This window comes from Nicotiana tabacum, unplaced genomic scaffold, assembly GCF_000715075.1.
Source record: "Nicotiana tabacum cultivar K326 unplaced genomic scaffold, ASM71507v2 Un00011, whole genome shotgun sequence".
Classification (NCBI taxonomy): domain Eukaryota; kingdom Viridiplantae; phylum Streptophyta; class Magnoliopsida; order Solanales; family Solanaceae; genus Nicotiana; species Nicotiana tabacum.
This window is the reverse complement of record NW_027438249.1, coordinates 828,674-848,718: the sequence shown is the minus strand read 5'-3', so window position 1 is coordinate 848,718 and position 20,045 is coordinate 828,674. Positions and strand designations below refer to the sequence as shown.

General features: G+C 39.4%; 1 protein-coding gene across 2 annotated transcripts; it reads right to left on the bottom strand.

Moving 5' to 3' along the window:
- Positions 1-26: 26 nt before the first annotated feature.
- LOC107773430 (protein DECREASED SIZE EXCLUSION LIMIT 1) lies at positions 27-19,860 on the bottom strand. Of its 2 annotated transcripts, XM_075248656.1 has the most exons (14): positions 19,729-19,860; positions 19,501-19,612; positions 19,350-19,412; positions 18,816-18,887; positions 18,588-18,644; positions 17,059-17,228; positions 15,493-15,551; positions 15,312-15,402; positions 14,264-14,330; positions 2,016-2,098; positions 1,821-1,912; positions 1,246-1,352; positions 721-784; positions 27-567 (listed from the first exon to the last, which is right to left on the bottom strand). In XM_075248656.1, the coding sequence occupies exons 2-14, from the start codon at positions 19,602-19,604 to the stop codon at positions 469-471; spliced, it is 1,128 nt and encodes a 375-aa protein (XP_075104757.1). In that variant the 5' UTR covers positions 19,605-19,612; positions 19,729-19,860; the 3' UTR covers positions 27-468. The 2 variants fall into 2 exon arrangements, with proteins under 2 accessions (XP_075104757.1, XP_075104756.1); XM_075248655.1 differs by lacking the exon at positions 19,729-19,860 and having other exon boundaries at positions 19,501-19,619.
- Between the last annotated feature and the right edge of the window lie 185 nt (positions 19,861-20,045).

Below are 20,045 nucleotides of genomic sequence, written 5' to 3'. Positions count from 1 at the left end.
GATGATTCTTATAGATTTTCATATGAGATAAAATCGAAAAACTCATATTACTAAAAGCTTGATCAAATAATTCTTTTATTTAAAAGCAAAAAATATAGAGTTTCTTAAATAATTTCACAACTATGTTTCTTCTTGCAACTTGAAATGCGATTCCCCTTACTATCTACACCTCCAGATGCGACAAGAGTACATGTGTCCCAAAAATAGCTTGAGCCCCCGCTTTTCGCCGAACTTAGTACATTAACCCTGATTCCTTTTTTCTGTAGAAAGAATGGCATGATATTGAAAGATAACCCGTGGAATTTTGTGCAATAGGATTTGATTTCATACAAACTCCACGCTCGAGACAAGTGAACACCACAAGAGCTGTTTATAGAGGTCCATCATAACCCACAAATCACTGTTTGTATAGAGGTTCATCGTTGTCTAAAGAACTAATTTAGAAGAGGATTAAGAATGTATACGACATCATGTTCTAGGAGGATAAAGTTCCCATAGAGCCACTGTCGTGTCTTCAGATGCAGAGGCCAATAATTTATTGTCAGCAGAGAATGAAACAGTGTTGCACTGCAAAACATATTGTGCAGGAGTGTCATAGAGAAAATACGTGGATATATCCAGGAATCCAAGGGAGGGAGAGACAAAAAATGGAATGAAGTCAGTTTGATAATTGTTTTAAGGAGAAAAATACTCTAACAGAAAGAGAAGGGGATTGCATACCGTGGCGTTATGATATTTCAAAATAGCCAAAGGTTTTCCTTTGCGATAATTGTAAATCCTAACCCTGACAATAAAAGATAAGATCAGCTAATGTTAGAGTGATACTTAGAACATGACCTACATACTTAAACACAATGCTTGAACTCACATAGCGACAATTACTAGAGTTTAACAACCAGCTATCTCAAAGGAATTGATGAACTGCATCAAAGACATCTATACTTCCATAGAAGATCAAATATGTGAATTTTCAACTTTGAAAAAATATGTGATGTTTCAAGGAGAGTACATCAAATATTTAACACTGTCTGACCTTATAAACAAGATCACAATGAAAACACTAGATTCATGTTTCCTTCTGCATTAACGTTAATAGAATGATCATATCATGTTCTTTCATCGACAGAATACCATACACATATGCTTATAATAAATGTTCTTTCATTTACAGAAGGGCCTGCAACAACACCCTAACCAGCCACAATGTACATGAATTGACAGTTTGAAAATATCTGAGATCCCTACCGGTGATCCCAACCAGCAGTTGCAGCAATTTTCCCGTCTGACCGGATTGAGGTTCCAGCTATTCCAGGTCTCTCCAAAACAATTTCTTTTCTGATGAAACAAGAACCCTAAAAAGTAGAAAAATTACAATCAGCAGATAATAAACCTGCAAATACAAAAGAAAGCTTTGTACAAATGAAGCCACCATTTGCAAGGTCCATAACTAATAACTACTGCAGCTGCTGCAAACTGCAGAAATATGTTTACTTAGTGTGGACGATATTTTTCCTTGGGTTGATAGTATATGCTGCAACAGGAAAACTATAAATATTCACAGATCTAACACAATATCACAAAAGGTGACCAGCTCCAGACAATTGACCAACTTATCAATGCATGTGGATAATGAGGTTCAAACATCAGAACCAAATTGTCCTCGCGGCATTAAGGCATGCACATTCGAAAATCAGTTTCAAATAAGACACTTAGTAACATTTTTTTGCTATAAGAGAAGAGTTTATGTGAAAAATACATGCACATCAACAGCACCATCCAACAATAGCATATCTTGCAACTAGAGAAAAAGTTGGAGTTACCATAGAATGGTCCAATGCAAACATCAAAATTTTCTCATCAGCAGCTCCAGAGAGACCACCTTTGCATGATCCATCTATGCATAAGCTTAAAACTGTATAGAGAAGACAACATGTCTTTCATGCCTGCTTTAAGAACGAAAACAGAACTAGAAAAGGTGTATTATAAAGCACTTTATGCATGGTAGAATGATATGCCTGGTTCTGAATGGAACTTGACTGAAGTCAAGGGGACACCCGGATTACGCAAATCCCACCAAGCAATGGATCCATCCTCGTAACTGTAGGGATATGTAATCTAGTTTGGTAAGTCAAGCATTTTGATGAAATACATGTATATCACCTTTTAACAGAAATTCAACAGGAGAAAGAATCTACTTATGTCAGGTCTCTACTCCGTCAAGAGACGAAAAGAATAGCATGATCACACTCTTTTATGTAATGAATCTTCATTTTCCAAGCATTGTACAGTAATCTTACTCTTGAAAATTTGAATTATCCTGCTGTCAAGTACTGAAGATCCTTGTATCATTTTCTCATTCGAATTCACAATTCATTGATAACAGTGATAATTATATGTACGTGATTTTATACAGTGAATCCATTGAATATACAGACTTCTTAACATTGGTGTCACCACATTACTACCAATGTGGTGTTAGACGCCCTAAGACAGGGTACAAGTGTTAGGGAAGGGTCTTGTAGAACCTGGTTGGGAAAGTTGTCCAAAAAGGGTTTGCGCACGAAACCTAGAAGCTGCTGATCCCGCTGGCATTTTCGTCAATCCCACCTGATAGGGAAGCATTTCTTATTTCAGACACCATGAATGGTTCCCTTGAGAAGAGCAACATTCCTTGCTATTCGTCATCAATTTGAATATCAATTTCAGCCCCCCCCCCCCCCCCAAACCAAAAAAAAAGAAAAAGAGAAAGAAATTCTATATATAACAGAAAGCAAAATTAAGGAGCAAAGAGTGAATATAAATTTCAGGAAAGCAATTTGCTTTCTGGCTATTTGGGTCCAATGGACATGATATTCCAATTGGACAGTTAGTATGGAATACATTTTCTCGATAATGAATGTTCTAAAGTGCAGTTGTAAATGCTAGTCAAAACTGGAGTGAGATGGGTGGCTTAGGAAATTGAGTTGGAATGCAACAACGCATTTGGCTGAGAATGGAAAGAGGCTGTATGAGGGTTAAGAAACAAACCATAGAAATAATGAAGTTGTGATCAGTCAGCTAGAAGTAGATAGAGTATCCTTCAATATTCCATCTTGAAATCGCTAGATTCTCAACAAAAGTAGATAGAGTATCCTTCACATTGCAGGGCCTGTTAAATCAACATGTGTGCCTTAGGAATTAGGATCACTTCACATCTGAATAATCAAAGAATGATTGTAGCTTTTAGAATAAAAGCATTTCAAATGCTCCACTAAACTTCAGAAATCTTTTCTGAAGTCATAGGGAAGTAAGCATTCAGGGAATTTTGACAATGTTCGAAAAGCTACTTCGAACATTGTCAAAATTCCCTGACGGCTCCAGATTTCCGAGGGCATGGCTCTTGATAAGAACGTGTAGAGGTCGAGCATTAGAGTTGTAGGCTAGAGGGTAGTCGAGAGTTTTTCCGTCTTTGTACCAGGTAGTCTAATAGAGTTTTGTCTAGGTCTGTTAGCGATCTATGCTTTGTCCACATTATTTTGTTGTTTTGCATAGTATTGTGTTATTGCCCTTTTACTTATTTGTTGTCTCTTACGATGTTGTTATTACCTTTCTGGCTTCTTTTGCTGTGACAGACCTCTTCTTTTGTCTCTGTTAGAATAGTTATAAATAGTACTCCCTCCGTTTCAATTTATGTGAACTTATTTCCTTTTTGGTCCGTGCCAAAAAGAATGACCCCTTTCCTTATTTGGAAACAATTTACCTTTATGCAATGATTTATAGCCACATAAAATATATGTGTCTCATTTTACACCACAAGTTCAAAAGTCTTCTCTCTTTTCTTAAACTCCGCGCCCAGTCAAATGGGTTCACATAAATTGAAACGGAGGGAGTAGTAAATAACCCTAATCCCATATGTATTAGGAGTAGGACATGTTATGTATATATACAGGGCTCATTGTATCATGTTTAACATATGAGAATAATATCAATAATATTTTCTCTCGTGCTTTCTCACATGGTATCAAAGCAATTGTGAGAGATTTATCGCTGTGCATAAATTCCAGCGATTCCGGGAAGAGAAATCAGTCACCGGAAGCCTTTTTCCGGCGACTTTTTCAAGGTTGTTTGCGTATGCGTTGTCTCTGTAAGTGTTGTGCAAAATCCAACACTACCACAAGAGTCGCCACTGTCCGGCGACCAAACCCCAGAAAAATCTCCGGCAACAGCAGCCCCACGCGCCACCAGAAGCTCACGCGCCGGTACGTGCAGCACCCTCCGGCCATTTTTTGAAAAAATTTCTTCAGAACAGTTGGGTCGTGTACCAATTCCGACCCCACCCATACTATTTTCGTTTGATTCCGACCACTTTGAGTTTTTCCAGAGACTACACTGATTTTTTTCCGGCAGCTACAGTAATTTTCCGGCAAAAACAGTGTTTCTTTCATCTGTTTCAGCGAGTTTTCAGTTGATTCTTTCTGTTATTTGGTGATAATTTTATAGACCTCACTTCAATCCCACGATGTCTTTGGGAGTCGATGCCTTCGGGTCTAAAAACCCGGGTTCTGGCAGTTCCGGTGTTATGATTACCTCAAAACCTTTAATGGGAAGTTCAAACTACTTAGCTTGGGCTTCGTCTGTCGAGTTGTGGCGTAAAGGTCAAAGTGTTCAAGATCATCTAATCACGAAGTCTAGTGAAGGAGATGAAAAGGCCAAAGCACTTTGGGAGAAGATCGATGCTCAATTATTTAGTATTCTGTGGCGATCTATTGATTGCAAGTTGATGCCCTTGTTTCGTCCATTCCAGACATGTTATTTGTTTGGGAAAAGGCTCGCACTTTATACACTAATGACATATCTCGTTTCTATGATGTGATATCGCAGATGACAAATTTAAAGAAACATGAATTAGATATGTCTACTTACTTGGGACAAGTACAGGCAGTCATGGAGGAATTTGAGAAGTTGATGTCAGTTTCTGCTAGTGTTGAAAAGCAGCAAGAGCAGGGACAAAAGATGTTTCTAGTTCTTACTCTTGCTGGGCTTCCTAATGATCTTGACTCAGTACGCGATCAGATTTTGGCTAGTCCGACTATCCCCACAGTTGATGAATTATTCTCTCGATTACTTCGCCTTGCTGCAGCACCAAGTCACCCAGTGATCTCATCACAGACACTTGACTTGTCTATTTTCGCATTCCAGACGGTGGACAATCGGGCACTCATACTATGGAGAATAGACGATGAGGAGGTCGTTTTGGAAGATCTAGACTCAAGTGCTCTTATTGTCATAAACTTGGACACACTCGTGACATGTGCTATTCTTTACATGGTCGCCTACCCAAAAATGCTTATGTTGCTCAGACCGAGACTACATGTAACTAGGGATTTTCTTTATCTGAAGGGGAGTATAATGAGTTCCTTCAATATCGAGCAAGTAAGCAGACATCTCCACAAGTAGCCTCTGTTGCTCAGACTGATACTTCTGTTGCTGGTAATTCTTTTGCTTGTGTTTCCCAGTTTAGTACTTTTGGACAATGGGTTGTGGACTCAGCCGCTTCTGATCATATCTCTGGTAATAAATCACTTTTGTCAAATATTGTGTATTCACAGTCTCTTCCCACTGTTACTTTAGCCAATGGGTCTCAAACTAAAGCAAAAAGAGTTGGACAAGCGAATCCCCCACCCTCTGTCACTCTAAATTCCGTTCTTTATGTCCCTGACTGTCCTTTTAATCTTGCATCTATTAGTCGTTTGACTAGTGCCCTCCATTGTGATATATATTTTATTAGTGATTCTTTTATTGTGCAGGACCACAGTACCGGGACAGACGATTGGAACAGGACTTGAATCAGAAGGCCTTTACTATCTTAACTCACTCAATTCCTCCAAGGCATGTCTAGTTACAGATCCTCCGAACCTAATTCACAGACGTTTAGGACATCCAAGTTTATCTAAGCTTCAGAAGATGGTGCCTAGTTGTCTAGTTTATCTACGTTAGAGTGTGAGTCATGTCAACTCGGGAAACATACCCGAGCCTCATTTTCTCGTAGTATTAAGAGTCATGCAGAGTCTGTTTTTTCTTTAGTTCATTCTGATATATAGGGTCCTAGTAGAGTCAGTTCAACCTTGGGATTTCGTTATTTTATTAGTTTCATTGATGATCATTCAAGATGTACTTGGATTTTCTTAATGAAATATCGTACTGAGTTGTTTTCTATATTCCAGAATTTTTGTGCTGAAATTAAAAATCAATTTGGTGTTGTTATTCGCACTTTTCGCAGTGATAATGCCTTAGAATATTTATCCTCTCAATTTCAGCAGTTTATGACTTCTCAAGAAATTATTCATCAGACCTCTTGTCCTTCTACCCCTCAGCAAAATGGGGTTGCAGTGAGAAAGAATAGGCACATCATTGAGACTGCTCGCACACTTCTCATTGAATCTCATATTCCGTTGCGTTTTTGGGGCGATGCAGTTCTCACAGCTTGTTATTTGGTTAATCGGATGCCTTCATCTCCCATCCAGAATTAGATTCCGTATGCAGTATTTTTTCTCCAGTAATCCTTATACTCTGTTCCCCCTCGTGTTTTTGGGAGCACTTGTTTCGTTCATAACTTAGCCCCTGGGAAAGATAAGTTAGCTCCTCGTGCTCTCAAGTATGTCTTCCTTGGTTATTCTCGTGTTCAGAAGGGATATCGTTGTTACTCACCTGATCTTCGTAGGTACTTTATGTCCTCTGACGTTACATTTTTTGAGTCTAAACCTTTCTTTACCTTTTCTGACCATTCTGACCACCTTGATATATCTGAGGTCTTACCTATACCGACCTTTAAAGAGTCTACTATAGCTCCTCCTTCACCTTCCGCCACAAAAGTCTTACCTATTCTAACCGTTAGGGAGTCTAGTGTGGCTCCTCCTAGACTCCCCGCCACAGGAACACTACTCTTGACATATCATCGTCGTCCGCACCCAGCATCAGGCCCAACTGATTCACGTCCTGCACCTGACTCTGCTCCTACTGCGGACTTGTCTCTTCCTAGTACACCGATTGCACTTCGAAAAGGTATACGGACCACCCTTAATCCTAATCCCCATTATGTCGGTTTAAGTTATCATCGTTTGTCATCACCCTATTATGATTTTCTATCTTCTTTGTCCTCTGTTTCCATCCCAAAGTCTACAGGTGAAGCATTGTCTCATCCCGGATGGCGACAGGCTATGATTGACGAAATGTCTGCTTTACATACGAGTGGTACTTGGGAGCTCGTCCCTCTTCCTTCAGGTAAATCTACTGTTGGTTGTCGTTGGGTGTATGCAGTCAAGGTTGGTCCGGATGGTAAGGTTGATCGTCTTAAGGCTCGTCTTGTTGCCAAGGGATATACTCAGATATTTGGGCTCGATTACAGTGATACCTTCTCTCCTGTGGCTAAGATAGCATCAGTCCGCCTTTTTCTATCCATGGTTGTTGTTCGCCATTGGCCCCTCTATCGGCTAGACATTAAGAATGTTTTTTATAAATGGTGACCTTGAGGATGAAGTTTATATGGAGAAACCACCTGGGTTTGTTGCTCAGGGGGAGTCTCGTGGCCTTGTATGTCGCTTGCGCCGGTCACTTTATGGTCTAAAGCAGTCTCCTCGAGCCTGATTTGGTAAGTTCAGCATAGTTATCCAGGAATTTGGCATGACTCGGAGTGAAGCTGATCACTCTGTATTCTATCGGCATTCTGCTTCGAGTCTCTGTATTTATCTGATGGTCTATGTTGACGGCATTGTTATTACCGGCAATGACCAGGATGGTATTACTAAATTGAAACAACATCTCTTTCAACACTTTCAGACTAAGGATCTGGGCAAACTAAAGTATTTTCTGGGTATTGAGGTCGCTCAGTCTAGCTCAAGTATTGTGATCTCACAACAGAAGTATGCCTTAGATATTCTTGAGGAGACAGGAATGACAGGTTGTAGACCTGTTGACACTCCAATGGATCCGAATTCTAAACTTCTGCCAGGACGGGGGAGCCTCTTAGCGATCCTGCAAGATATAGGCAGTTGGTTGGTAAATTAAATTACCTTACAATGACAAGACCTGACATTTCCTTTCATGTGAGTGTTGTGAGTCAGTTTATGGATTCTCCATGTGATAGTCATTGGGATGCAGTTGTTCGCATTCTTCGGTATATAAAATCCGCTCCAGGCAAAGGTTTATTGTTTGAGGATCGAGGCCATGAGCAGATCGTTGGATACTCAGATGCTGATTGGGCAGGATCACCTTCTGATAGACGTTCTACTTCTGGAGTATTGTGTCTTAGTAGGAGGAAATTTGGTATCTTGGAAGAGCAAGAAATAGAATGTAGTTGCTCGGTCTAATGCAGAAGCAGAATATCGAGCACTGGCTATGGCGACATGTGAGCTAATTTGGATCAAACAGTTGCTCAAGGAGTTGAAATTTGGTGAGATTAGCCAAATGGGACTTGTGTGTGATAATCAAGCTGCTCTTCATATTGCGTCAAATCCAGTGTTCCATGAGAGAACTAAACACATTGAGATTGACTGTCACTTTGTTAGAGAAAGGATACTCTCGGGAGATATTGCTACAAAGTTTATGAAGTCGAATGATCAGCTTGCAGATATTTTCACCAAGTCCCTCACTGGTCCTCATATTAACTACATATGTAACAAGCTCGGTACATATGATTTATATGCACCAGATTGAGGGGGGGTGTTAGAATAGTTATGTAAATAGTAGTAAATAACCCTAATCTCATATGTATTAGGAGTAGGACATGTTATGTATATATATAGGGCTCATTGTATCATGTTTAACATATGAGAATAATATCAATTTTCTCCCGTGCTTTCTCACAGTCTCTTTTCTGACATTATTGTCTCTTCTATTGAGCCGAGGTCTCCCGGAAATAGCCTCTCTACCCTTCCGGGGTAGAGGTAAGGTCTGCGTAAATTCTACCCTCCTCAGACCCCACTACTGGGATTTTACTGGGTATATTGTTGTTGTTGTTGTTGTTCGAAAAGCTACTTCATATAGGTACACAAAAGCAAATACAAATGTGAGAAGGCACGGGAGAAAATATGATATATTGATATTGTGTGTGATGCAATACAAGAGGTGCTATTTATAGCTACTCTATACAAAGGGGATACTACTCATATTCCAATGTGGGACAATTACATAGTTATCTCTAACATTTACATAGCTATCTCTAACACTCCCCCTCAAGCCGGAGCATATAAATCATATGTACCGAGCTTGTTACATATATAATCAATGCGAGGACTAGTGAGGGACTTGGTGAAAATATCTGCAAGTTGATCATTCGATCTCACAAACTTCGTAGTAATATCTCCTGAGAGTATCTTTTCTCTGACGAAGTGACAATCAATCTCAATGTGTTTAGTTCTCTCATGAAACACCGGATTTGATGCAATATGAAGTGCAGCTTGATTATCGCACACAAGTTCCATCCGACTGATTTCACCAAATTTCAACTCCTTGAGCAATTGTTTGGTCCAGACTAGTTCACATGTTGCCATAGCCATTGCTCGGTATTCTGCTTCTGCACTAGACCGAGCAACTACATTCTGTTTCTTACTTTTCCAGGACACCAAATTTCCTCCTACTAAAACACAATATCCAGACGTAGAACGTCTATCAGAAGGTGATCCTGCCCAATCAGCATCCGAGTACCCAACGATCTGCTCATGACCTCGATCCTCAAACAGTAATCTTTTACCCGGAGCCGATTTTATATACCGGATAATGCGGACAACTGCATCCGAATGACTATCACAGGGAGAATTCATAAACTGACTTACAACACTCACAGGATAAGAAATGTCGGGCCTAGTCACTGTGAGATAATTTAATTTACCAACCAGCCGCCTATAGCTTGCAGGATCGCTAAGCGGCTCCCCCTGTCCAGGCAGAAGTTTAGAATTCGGATCCATCGGCGTGTCAACAGGTCTGCAACCTGTCATCCCTGTTTCCTCAAGAATGTCTAACACATATTTCCTTTGAGAAATAACAATACCTGAGCTAGATTGAGCAATCTCAATACCTAGAAAGTACTTCAATCTGCCTAGATCCTTAGTTTGAAAGTGCTGGAAGAGATGTTGCTTCAGATTGCCCGTAATAACAATATCATCAACATAGACTACCAGATAAATACATAGACTTGAAGCAGAGTGACAATAAAACACAGAGTGATCAGCTTCACTACGAGTCATGTCAAACTCCTGGATAACCGTGCTGAACTTACCAAACCAGGCTCGAGGAGACTGCTTTAGACCATAAAGTGACCGACGCAAGCGACATACAAGGCCACGAGACTCCCCCTGAGCAATAAAACCAGGTGGTTGCTTCATATAAACCTCATCCTCAAGATCACCATGAAGAAAGGCATTCTTAATGTCCAACTGATAGAGGGGCCAATGACGAACTGCAGCCATGGATAGAAAAAGGCGAACTGATGCCACTTTAGCCACTGGAGAGAAGGTATCACTGTAATCTAGCCCAAATATTTGAGTGTATCCTTTGGCAACAAGACGTGCCTTAAGTCGATCAATCTGGCCATCGGGACCAACTTTGACTGCATAAACCCAACGACAACCAACGGTAGATTTACCTGAAGGAAGAGGAACAAGCTCCCATGTACCACTTGTATGTAAAGCAGACATCTCGTCACTCATAGCTTGTCGCCATCCTGGATGAGACAATGCTTCACCTGTAGACTTAGGGATGGAAAACGAGGACAATGAAGATATAAAAGCATAATGGGGAGATGACAGACGATGATAACTCAAACCAACATAATGAGGATTAGGGTTTAGTGTGGTCCGTATACCTTTCGAAGTGCAATCGGTGTACTAGGAGCAGGATCCGCAGTAGGAGCCGTGTCAGGTGCAGGACGAGAACCAGATGGGCCTGATGTAGGGCGCGAACGACGATGATAAGTCAAGAGTGGTGTTCCTGTGGCTGGGGAACTAGGAGGGATAACACTGGACTCCTCAAAAGTTGGTATGGGTGAAACCTCTGTGGTTGAAGGTGGAGGAGGATTACTAAACTCCTCAAAAGTCGGTATAGGTAAGACCTCAGATATGTCATGGTGGTCAGCAGAAGTGACATCAGTTGTGAAGAAAGGTTTAGACTCGAAAAATGTGACGTCAGCTGACATAAGGTACCTATGAATATTAGGTGAATAACAACGATATCCCTTCTGAACACGAGAATAACCAAGGAAGACACACTTGAGAGCACGAGGAGCTAACTTATCTTTCCCCGGGGCTAAGTTATGAACAAAACATGTGCTCCCAAAAACCCGAGGTGGAAGAGGGTATAAGGCTGACTGGGGAAACAATATTGAATGTGGAATCTGACCCTTGATGGGAGATGAAGGCATCCTATTAATCAAATAACAAGCTGTGAGAACTGCATCGCCCCAAAAACGCAGCGGAACACGAGACTCAATTAGAAGTGTGCGAGCAGTCTCAATAAGGTGCCTATTCTTTCGTTCTGCAACCCCATTTTGCTGAGGGGTATAAGGACAAGATGTCTGGTGAATAATTCCATGAGAAGACATAAACTGCTGAAACTGAGAAGATACATATTCTAAGGCATTATCACTGCGAAAAATGCGGATAGAGACACCAAATTGGTTTTTGATTTCAGCACAAAAACTCTGGAATATAGAGAATAACTCAGAACGATCTTTCATTAAGAAAAGCCAAGTACATCTTGAGTAATCATCAATAAAGCTAACAAAATAACGAAATCCCAAGGTTGAACTGACTCTACTAGGACCCCATATATCATAATGAACCAAGGAGAAAACAGACTCTGCATGACTCTCAACACTACGCGTAAAGGAAACTCGGGTATGTTTCCCAAGCTGACACGACTCACAATCTAATCTAGACAAACTGGATAAACTAGGCACCATCTTTTGAAGTTTGGATAAACTCGGATGTCCTAAACGTCTGTGGATTAGATCTGGAGGATCTGTAACTAGACATGTTGTGGAAGGACTGAGCGAGTTAAGGTAGTAAAGACCTTCTGATTCACGACCTGTACCAATTGTTCGTCCCGTACTGCGGTCCTGCATAATAAAAGAATCATCAATAAAATATATACCACAATTGAGGGTACGAGTCAAACGACTAACAGATGCAAGACTAAAAGGACAACCAGGAACATAAAGAACGGAATCTAGGGTGATAGAAGACAATGGGTTGGCTTGTCCAACTCCTTGTGCCTTAGTTTGACATCCATTGGCTAAAGTAACAGTAGGAAGAGACTGAATATACAATATTCGACAAAAGTGATTTATTACCAGAGATATGATTAGAAGCGCCTGAGTCCATGACCCATGGTCCAAGAGTACTAGACTGGGAAACACAAGCAAAAGAATTACCAGCAATAGGAGTGTCAGTCTGGGCAACTGAGGCTACTTGTGGAGATGTTTGCTTACTTGCTCGATACTGAAGGAGCTCATTATATTCTTCTTTAGATACAGAAAAGCCCTGGTTACCTGTAGTCTCGCTCTGAGCAACGTAGGCATTTTTGGGTGGACGGCCATTTAAGGAATAACACATTTCGCGAGTGTGTCCAAGTTTGTGACAATAAGAACACTTGGGTCTAGATCTCCCAAAACGACCGCCTCCTCGTCTATTCTCCATAGCTTGAGATGCCCGAACATCCACTGTCCGGGATGCAAGAACAGAGGAATCAAGTATATGTGATGAAATCGCTGGGTGACTTGGTGCTGCAGCAAGGCGAAGTAATCGAGAGAATAATTCATCAACTGTAGGAATAGTCGGACTCGCCAAAATCTAGTCTCGTACTGAATCATGATCATGAGGAAGTCCAGCGAGTGTAAGAACTAGAAACATTTTCTGTCGCTGCTCTTGTTGTTTTGACACACTAGCAGAAACTGGCATCAATGTCTCAAATTCCTCCATGACTGCCTGTACCTGACCCAATTAAGTAGACATATCTAATTCTTGCTTCTTTAAGTTTGTCATCCGTGATATCACATCATAGAAGCGAGATATATCATTAGTGTATAACGTACTAGCCTTTGCCCAAACCAAATAACATGTCTGGAATGGCCGAAACAAAGGCATCAACTTAGAATCAATAGAACGCCACAAGATGCTACATAATTGAGCATCAATTTTTGCCCAAAGCGCTATCGCCTTTTCATCTCCTTCGCTAGACTGTTTAATCAGATGATCTTGCACACCTTGACCTTTACACCACAACTCGACAGATGAAGCCCAAGCTAAGTAGTTTGAACCTCCCATTAAAGGTTCCGAGGTAATCATAACATTAGAGTTTCCAAAACTCATGCTTTTAGACCCAAAAACATCAATTCCCAAAGACATCTTGTAAATTATTACCAAATAAGAGAAATAATCAACTATAATACACTGAAAATAGAGTAAGGAACAATGAACCAGAATAGTAAACTAATGTAGCAGTTGGAAAGTTACTGTTGCAGCCGGAAAATATTCAAAGTGGTCGGAATGAAATAAAAACAGTAGGGGTAGGATCGGAATTACCAGAAGACCCAACGTTCTGAAGGAACTTTTTCAAAAAATGGCCGGAAGTCAACTTTTTGAAATCACTATTCACGCCGGAAAAATAAAAAAAATGGTCGGAATTTGGTGTAACCTGGATGGGTAGGCTCGGAATTGCAAGGGAAACAATCTGTCCTGAAGAGTCGTCGCCAAAAAATGGTCGGAAGGTGGCCCACGCAACGTTGGAACTTCGCCGGAAAATTTTCTTTAGACAGCTGCAGTACCACCGGAGATTTTCACTGGGATTTGGTCGCCGGACAGTGACTACTCTTGTGGTAGTGTTGGATTTTGTGCACAACACTGACCGAGACAAAGCAGACGCAAAACAACTTTGAAAGTCGCCGGAAAAAAAGGGTTCCGGTGACTGATTTTACTTCCCGGAATCGCTGGAATTTATGCACAGCGATAAATCTCTCATGATAGCTCTGATACCATGTGAGAAGGCACGGGAGAAAATATGATATATTGATATTGTGTGTGATGCAATACAAGAGGTGCTATTTATAGCTACTCTATACAAAGGGGATACTACTCCTATTCCAATGTGGGACAATTACATAGCTATCTCTAACATTTACATAGCTATCTCTAACAACAAGTATACAAGGAAAGACGAACATATGAGTATGAATGTAGATACAAGTAGACAATACTATGTAAACAAGGTTATTACTGGAGATATGAGAACAAACCCTGCCATAATACTTAGGAGCCCCTGAGATTCAGAAGGTAAAAATGCTTGAACCGCCATGCACATTCCTGAGGGTACTTACTTTATAAGCAAATGCAAATGGATATTTTAAATCAAAATTGAAAGGCGAAAAGGCAGTAACTATCCAGAGGGATAGATAGAGAAACCCAAGCAGATACCAAAGTATGTAATACAAGCTAGAGGAAGAGAATCATAAAGTACCTAAATAAGCAAAATACAGTAAACTCTCAATTTGGGTAATATAACATTGCATCTTAAAAATGATTTCTCCCACCAATCCTCTACCCTTCTTATCCCCAGGTCTTGGAACTGGTAGTTTGGGAATTCCAATTTGTGGAATGCACAAGAACCTTTCATTCTTTCTGTAGAAAATCACAAGAAGTTGTGCAATTTGTAGTCTAAGTTGTCCAAGCACCAAACTGGATTTCAGACGCTTCAATTTCCCTTTTGAAAAAATTTCCATTCTAAAATACCCATTGAAGGTGCTCCAAAAGCTACTGAAAGAGAACTTGGAAGCTTTAGATGCATTTCGTATTGTTTAACCACTAATATTATACGGCTCTTCTCAACAATCATGCCAATTGGAGCTCTTTAGTGATAACTGTATGCTTCCAAGCAGTAATAACCAAATTTCTATTATATAAGTGCCAAGCCTAGGAAGTCTCTCAGAATGTATATTGCTCCTAATGAAATTAGTAATATTGATATTGCTATCCCTTCAAGCTCCTACATTGATTAAGATCACAAATATCTAATGACATCTAAGTAAAGATACGAGTCTTGACACGAAGGTGTCACACCTCAGGGACCTAATATTTTCTAGTACCTTCTCACCATCACTTTAGATCCACCAGCATCCAGAGATACCACAATATGGAAAGGCAGTAAATAAATCTCATAAAATCTTGAAGTTCAACATACCTTCTAAGAAGTAAACTATTTCGAACTTATCCAGAACACAATAAGATCTCAGAAAACTAGTTTTCAAAAGTAGCTTACGAAAATATTTGACAAAAAAAAAAAAAAACCTCTTTGGTTCGGAATCTGATTTGAGGGGCTGCCAGAGCTATGCGGCAGCTGTGCAATTCTTTCTGCAGTATTGACATCCCAAATCTCAACCTTTGCAAATGGATTGGTTAGTGTTCAGTAAATTGCATAAAACAAACTCAAAAGAAAAGAATAAAGTATCAGAAATAACCATCAACCAACCACAGAAGCTTGTTCCCCTGCTATAGCAACATATTTTGGTCCTTCAATGAGCTCCTTACCTGAGAATTTCAATATGTTAAACAATGTTATCACCCCAAACATTGTTTAAAGCCATGCAGACAACCAACCAGATCCAGGTAAACAAAGGAGCATACTTTGGTTGAGAACCACATCAATATATAGGAAGGGAATAGCATTGAAGATTTCAAGCAACAATAAGCACAAGTGTAAACAACACTCATCATCGAGTCATTATATACAACAAAAACCACAACAAGCTGATTATCTTGAGTATATTGATTCCATTCCTTGATATTGTCTTGATCGTATTTATAACATGTTGAGACTTAACAGTATGGAACCGTAATCTGACCGCAGATGTACTTGCTACCAGAAGGCCTTTGTCAAAGCTTCACGTGAAAGACCTTTGACTAAAAGCATACTTGATGGAAGTTCTGTCATTAAAGGGAATGTTGGACAATTGAAGTGTTAGGGAAGCTTTCTGCTGACCTACTCACACCGTGGTGCCTATAGATGTTAACAAATTTGATTTCAAATTGGACGAGATCTTATAATAAACATTTGAGGATCTTTTTATCTTTTATAGAGAAATGATAGTGATAATTAGCATGTTGTACAGAAAGAAGTATTAGTCTATTCCTTAAGTACAAGACACATGGCTTTCAAAATTGACTTTGAACTTTCTCTAATAACATGTAATCATACCCAAAATCTTAAGGACAAGACTTCTGAGGCAAAGATGAAAAATTTCTGCAACATTCACTAAGGCTGTATTCATTTTTTTTTCAGAGTTTGTTCTCATTTTTTAAGCTTAGACATTTTAGAATTGGATGCGGATAGACTTTAAAATGAACATAAAATCAAAAACACTTGCCATGGTTCTGATTTTCTTTATATATTTAAAATATAACCAATATTGCGAGTATATCTAAGCTGCGCGGACTCCTCGATTTTGGTGCCGTCCCCGTCCCGATACGAGACGGGGACGGGAGTGGAAGTGGGATACGTCCTGATACGATCAACTGACTTCGGACACTTTAACCGGAGTCCATTGACAAATTTGGGAGAAAAATTGAGATTTTGATTTCTCAAATCAAAAATAGAACAGATTTAGGAGAATAAAAGAAAAATGTCCATCTTGGAGAATGAAAAATTGAATTCTACAATATTCATGTAAGCTTTTCACAGAATATCTCTCAAAATTTACAATATTTTTATAGCTCTATTTTTTATTAGCCGAATCCCCGCACCCGTATCCATATCCGGATCCGCACCCCCAAATCTTAAAATTTAGATTTTGCCGAATCCAATACTCGGATCCGTCCCTGTATCGGATACCCGCACCCGAGTCCGAGCAACTTAGGAGAATGTAGAAGTCAATTAAATACATCATTTAGATTTTAGCTGACCAATATTTCAAAATCTGTCGTAATTTAGGTGCGTGTATATTCGAACTCACCTCATTCAAATATCAGAAGTGATAGAGAGAGCTTAATTAAAAAATGAACTGCAAAGTGAAGAAAAGGCAAGCAAGAGATAGAAAACCTTTGAATTTGGTGGAATCAGAGGGTTGATCTCCTTGTTCTTCTCTTTGCACGCCATCAACAATTTTGTTGACCTCCAGATCATCAATCTTCATTGCCTCACTTGGTGACTTTGCAATCGATAATTTGCAGAAATGATAAGAGTTTGTCTTTATTGTAAGTAATGGTGTCCTGTTGAAAGCACAAAGTGTATTCCTAATCATAAAGTAAACAGAGATTGAACACCACCACAGGGTAACAATAGTCAAACTAACATGACAGCAAATAGCAAAGGCAACTAGTAAAAGAAAGTAAATGAATGAGTATTGAAAAGATGATGTTGCAAATATCTATCCAGCATAGTTGATAAACAAATAAACAATATCCACTGCACCTAGAAGCCATTCCTTATAATGGAATTGTAATATGATTTTACAGTCATCATGAATTGAGTTAGACATCACCAATATAACATTGCATCCATATTGCTGAAAAAGATTTTGTTTTCGTTGATATAGATTTGGCTGAAAAAGATTTTTAAGCAACAATATGTGATGCATGACTTGTGCAATATGAAGGCCTAGGAAAATTTGAAACCTGCAGCACTAGCCACATTTAAGTCTAACTTCCCAAATACAAAATATTGGACTAAAAGACAAATATTAAAAAAAAAAAAAAAAAAAGAACTATCCCCCCCCCCCCCCAAAAAAAAAAAACAACAAAGACAAAAAACAAAGAAGAAATTGACCGTGTTTGCCTCACACAATATGTAGGGCAGCCCGGTGCACTAAGCTCCCATTATGCGCGGGGTCCGAGGAAGGGCTGGACCACAAGGGTCTATTGTACACAACCTTACCATTTCCGCAAGAGGTTGTTCCACGGCTCAAACCCGTGACCTCCTGGTCACATGGCAGCAACTTTACCAGTTATGCCAAGGCTCCCCTTCAATATATAGAACAATAAATCTCTTGTTCTTCAATTAGACTTTTCATAATAAGCATAGTCATGTAGTTGTCAAAGTTTGGGAGTTTCTGCATTTGTCCTTGCATTTCCTGCTAATTGATTTTGATTAAAACTGGTGCATTGGGAATACCCTTTCTGTTGATACCCTGAGATATTACAAGTCCATTTATTAATATAGAACCTTCAGGTTGCAAAGACTGTTAGATGGTTTTGTACGTAAAGTTCAAAAAAAAAAAATTGGTATGGAGTGGTACCGCCCGAGCTTCCCCATGCTCAGCGCCAAGGAAGAGAACGTCTTAAACTCTCTAGAAAGGGGGCATAATGCGTTCAGTTTCTTAGAAGTGATGATGGTTAAAAGGCTGTGATTAACTTTGAACCAAGAATGCAGGGCAACGCAATAAGCTATCTTTCAAAATCACCCCAAATAACTGTTTCATGTAAACATTCCACAGAACCCCATCACATGCTATGTAAGAAACAATGAATAAAGATGCAACTAATGAGACTCTATGTAAAGTATCCAGTAGTAACGAAATCGAGAGGACACCTTAAATTTATGTATAATTTAAAAAATGTAAACCTGAATACCTGGACAAACCTCCTCCTCCAAAATCCCAACATTTGACAGTACCATCTCTGCCCTGGCTGCGGAAATAGAAAAGTCAAATGTTCAATCAAATTAACCCACCTATCCAGAATAGGAGAGGGACTAACACATCCTCCATTCAAATTCAAAGGAATTGTGACAATATTACTGACTGAAATATCAAACAAATTAACAACGATTAGAAAGAGAGAGAAAGAGACGAGACACACCTGATAACTTTATTATCCCCAAGAACAGGACTTGCAGCAACACAAATAATCCCATGTGCTGCACTATGAACCCTGCAGCTAACAGTAATCAACTTTTAAAACCCAACTGTGGTATGATTCTAAGCAGATATTAGATTACTACGAGTACACCTCAATCCCAAACTAGTTGGTTAGAAAGAAGTTCCAAGCACAACCACAGCTAAGCCTCAGTCCTGAACTAGGCCACAGTCTCAATACAACAACTAGGCCACAGTCTCAAACTAGTTAGGGATTGCATAAAATTCATAATATAACAGTTACTACGCCTCAATCCGAATCAATCAGGGTGGGAAAGAAACAATTCAGAGTACATAATGAAACTCGGGAGCCCGTCAAAACATTATACCGTCCCATTTTATGCCTGAATGTTTGACTTAGCACGAAGTTTAAGAAAGAATGACTTTTGAAAATATTAGTGTAAAAACAAGCCATAGATTTTTGTGTTAACAAAAAGTGTGTCACATAACATGGAATAGAGGAATTATAAACTATTACCAAGCCGAAGAAACTGTACGATACTGTACGGTATTCCAAATCCGCAATTCTCCATCAGTTGACCTGAAATGTAAACCGAAGTATGTAACTAATCAGTTTTGACTTACGATCAATGTAAAAGGACTTAATAAATAACTCGAAAAATTCATACCCAGAAAATAATATGCTGTTAGAAGGATGAAAACAAATGTCAGCAACAGAAGCGCGGTGACCTCGTAGCACTGACACCGGGTCCGGCGCTGGTCTTTTGCTCATGCCTTGTTCTGCCATTGAAGCATTTTGTCAAACAGTTTGGCATAATACTTAAAACTATTTGAAATATCATCTTAAAAATTCTGAATTAAATGTTCGTGGATTAATATCGTGTTTTGGTGATTACATCTTCCTTCGTGAAAAGAGAACTCAGTATCTTCTAGTTCTAATACTCTTGGTGTAACTATTTTGAAGTTTGATGAGCTATGCATATATAAATGTTGTGAGTTGTGATTGGTATACGAAAATAAAAAGTTAAATGTTGCGCATATTTAAATGCACTTTTGGCCGATCAATTTCATTACGCGTTTGATAAAATTAAAACTACTTATAAGCCAAAAATAAGTCAAAAGTCATAAGTCGGTCTCCCCCAACATATCAAAATTCTGTTTATAAGCACTTTAAGTTTGACCAAAATATTTACTATTCTATCCCTAAAATACT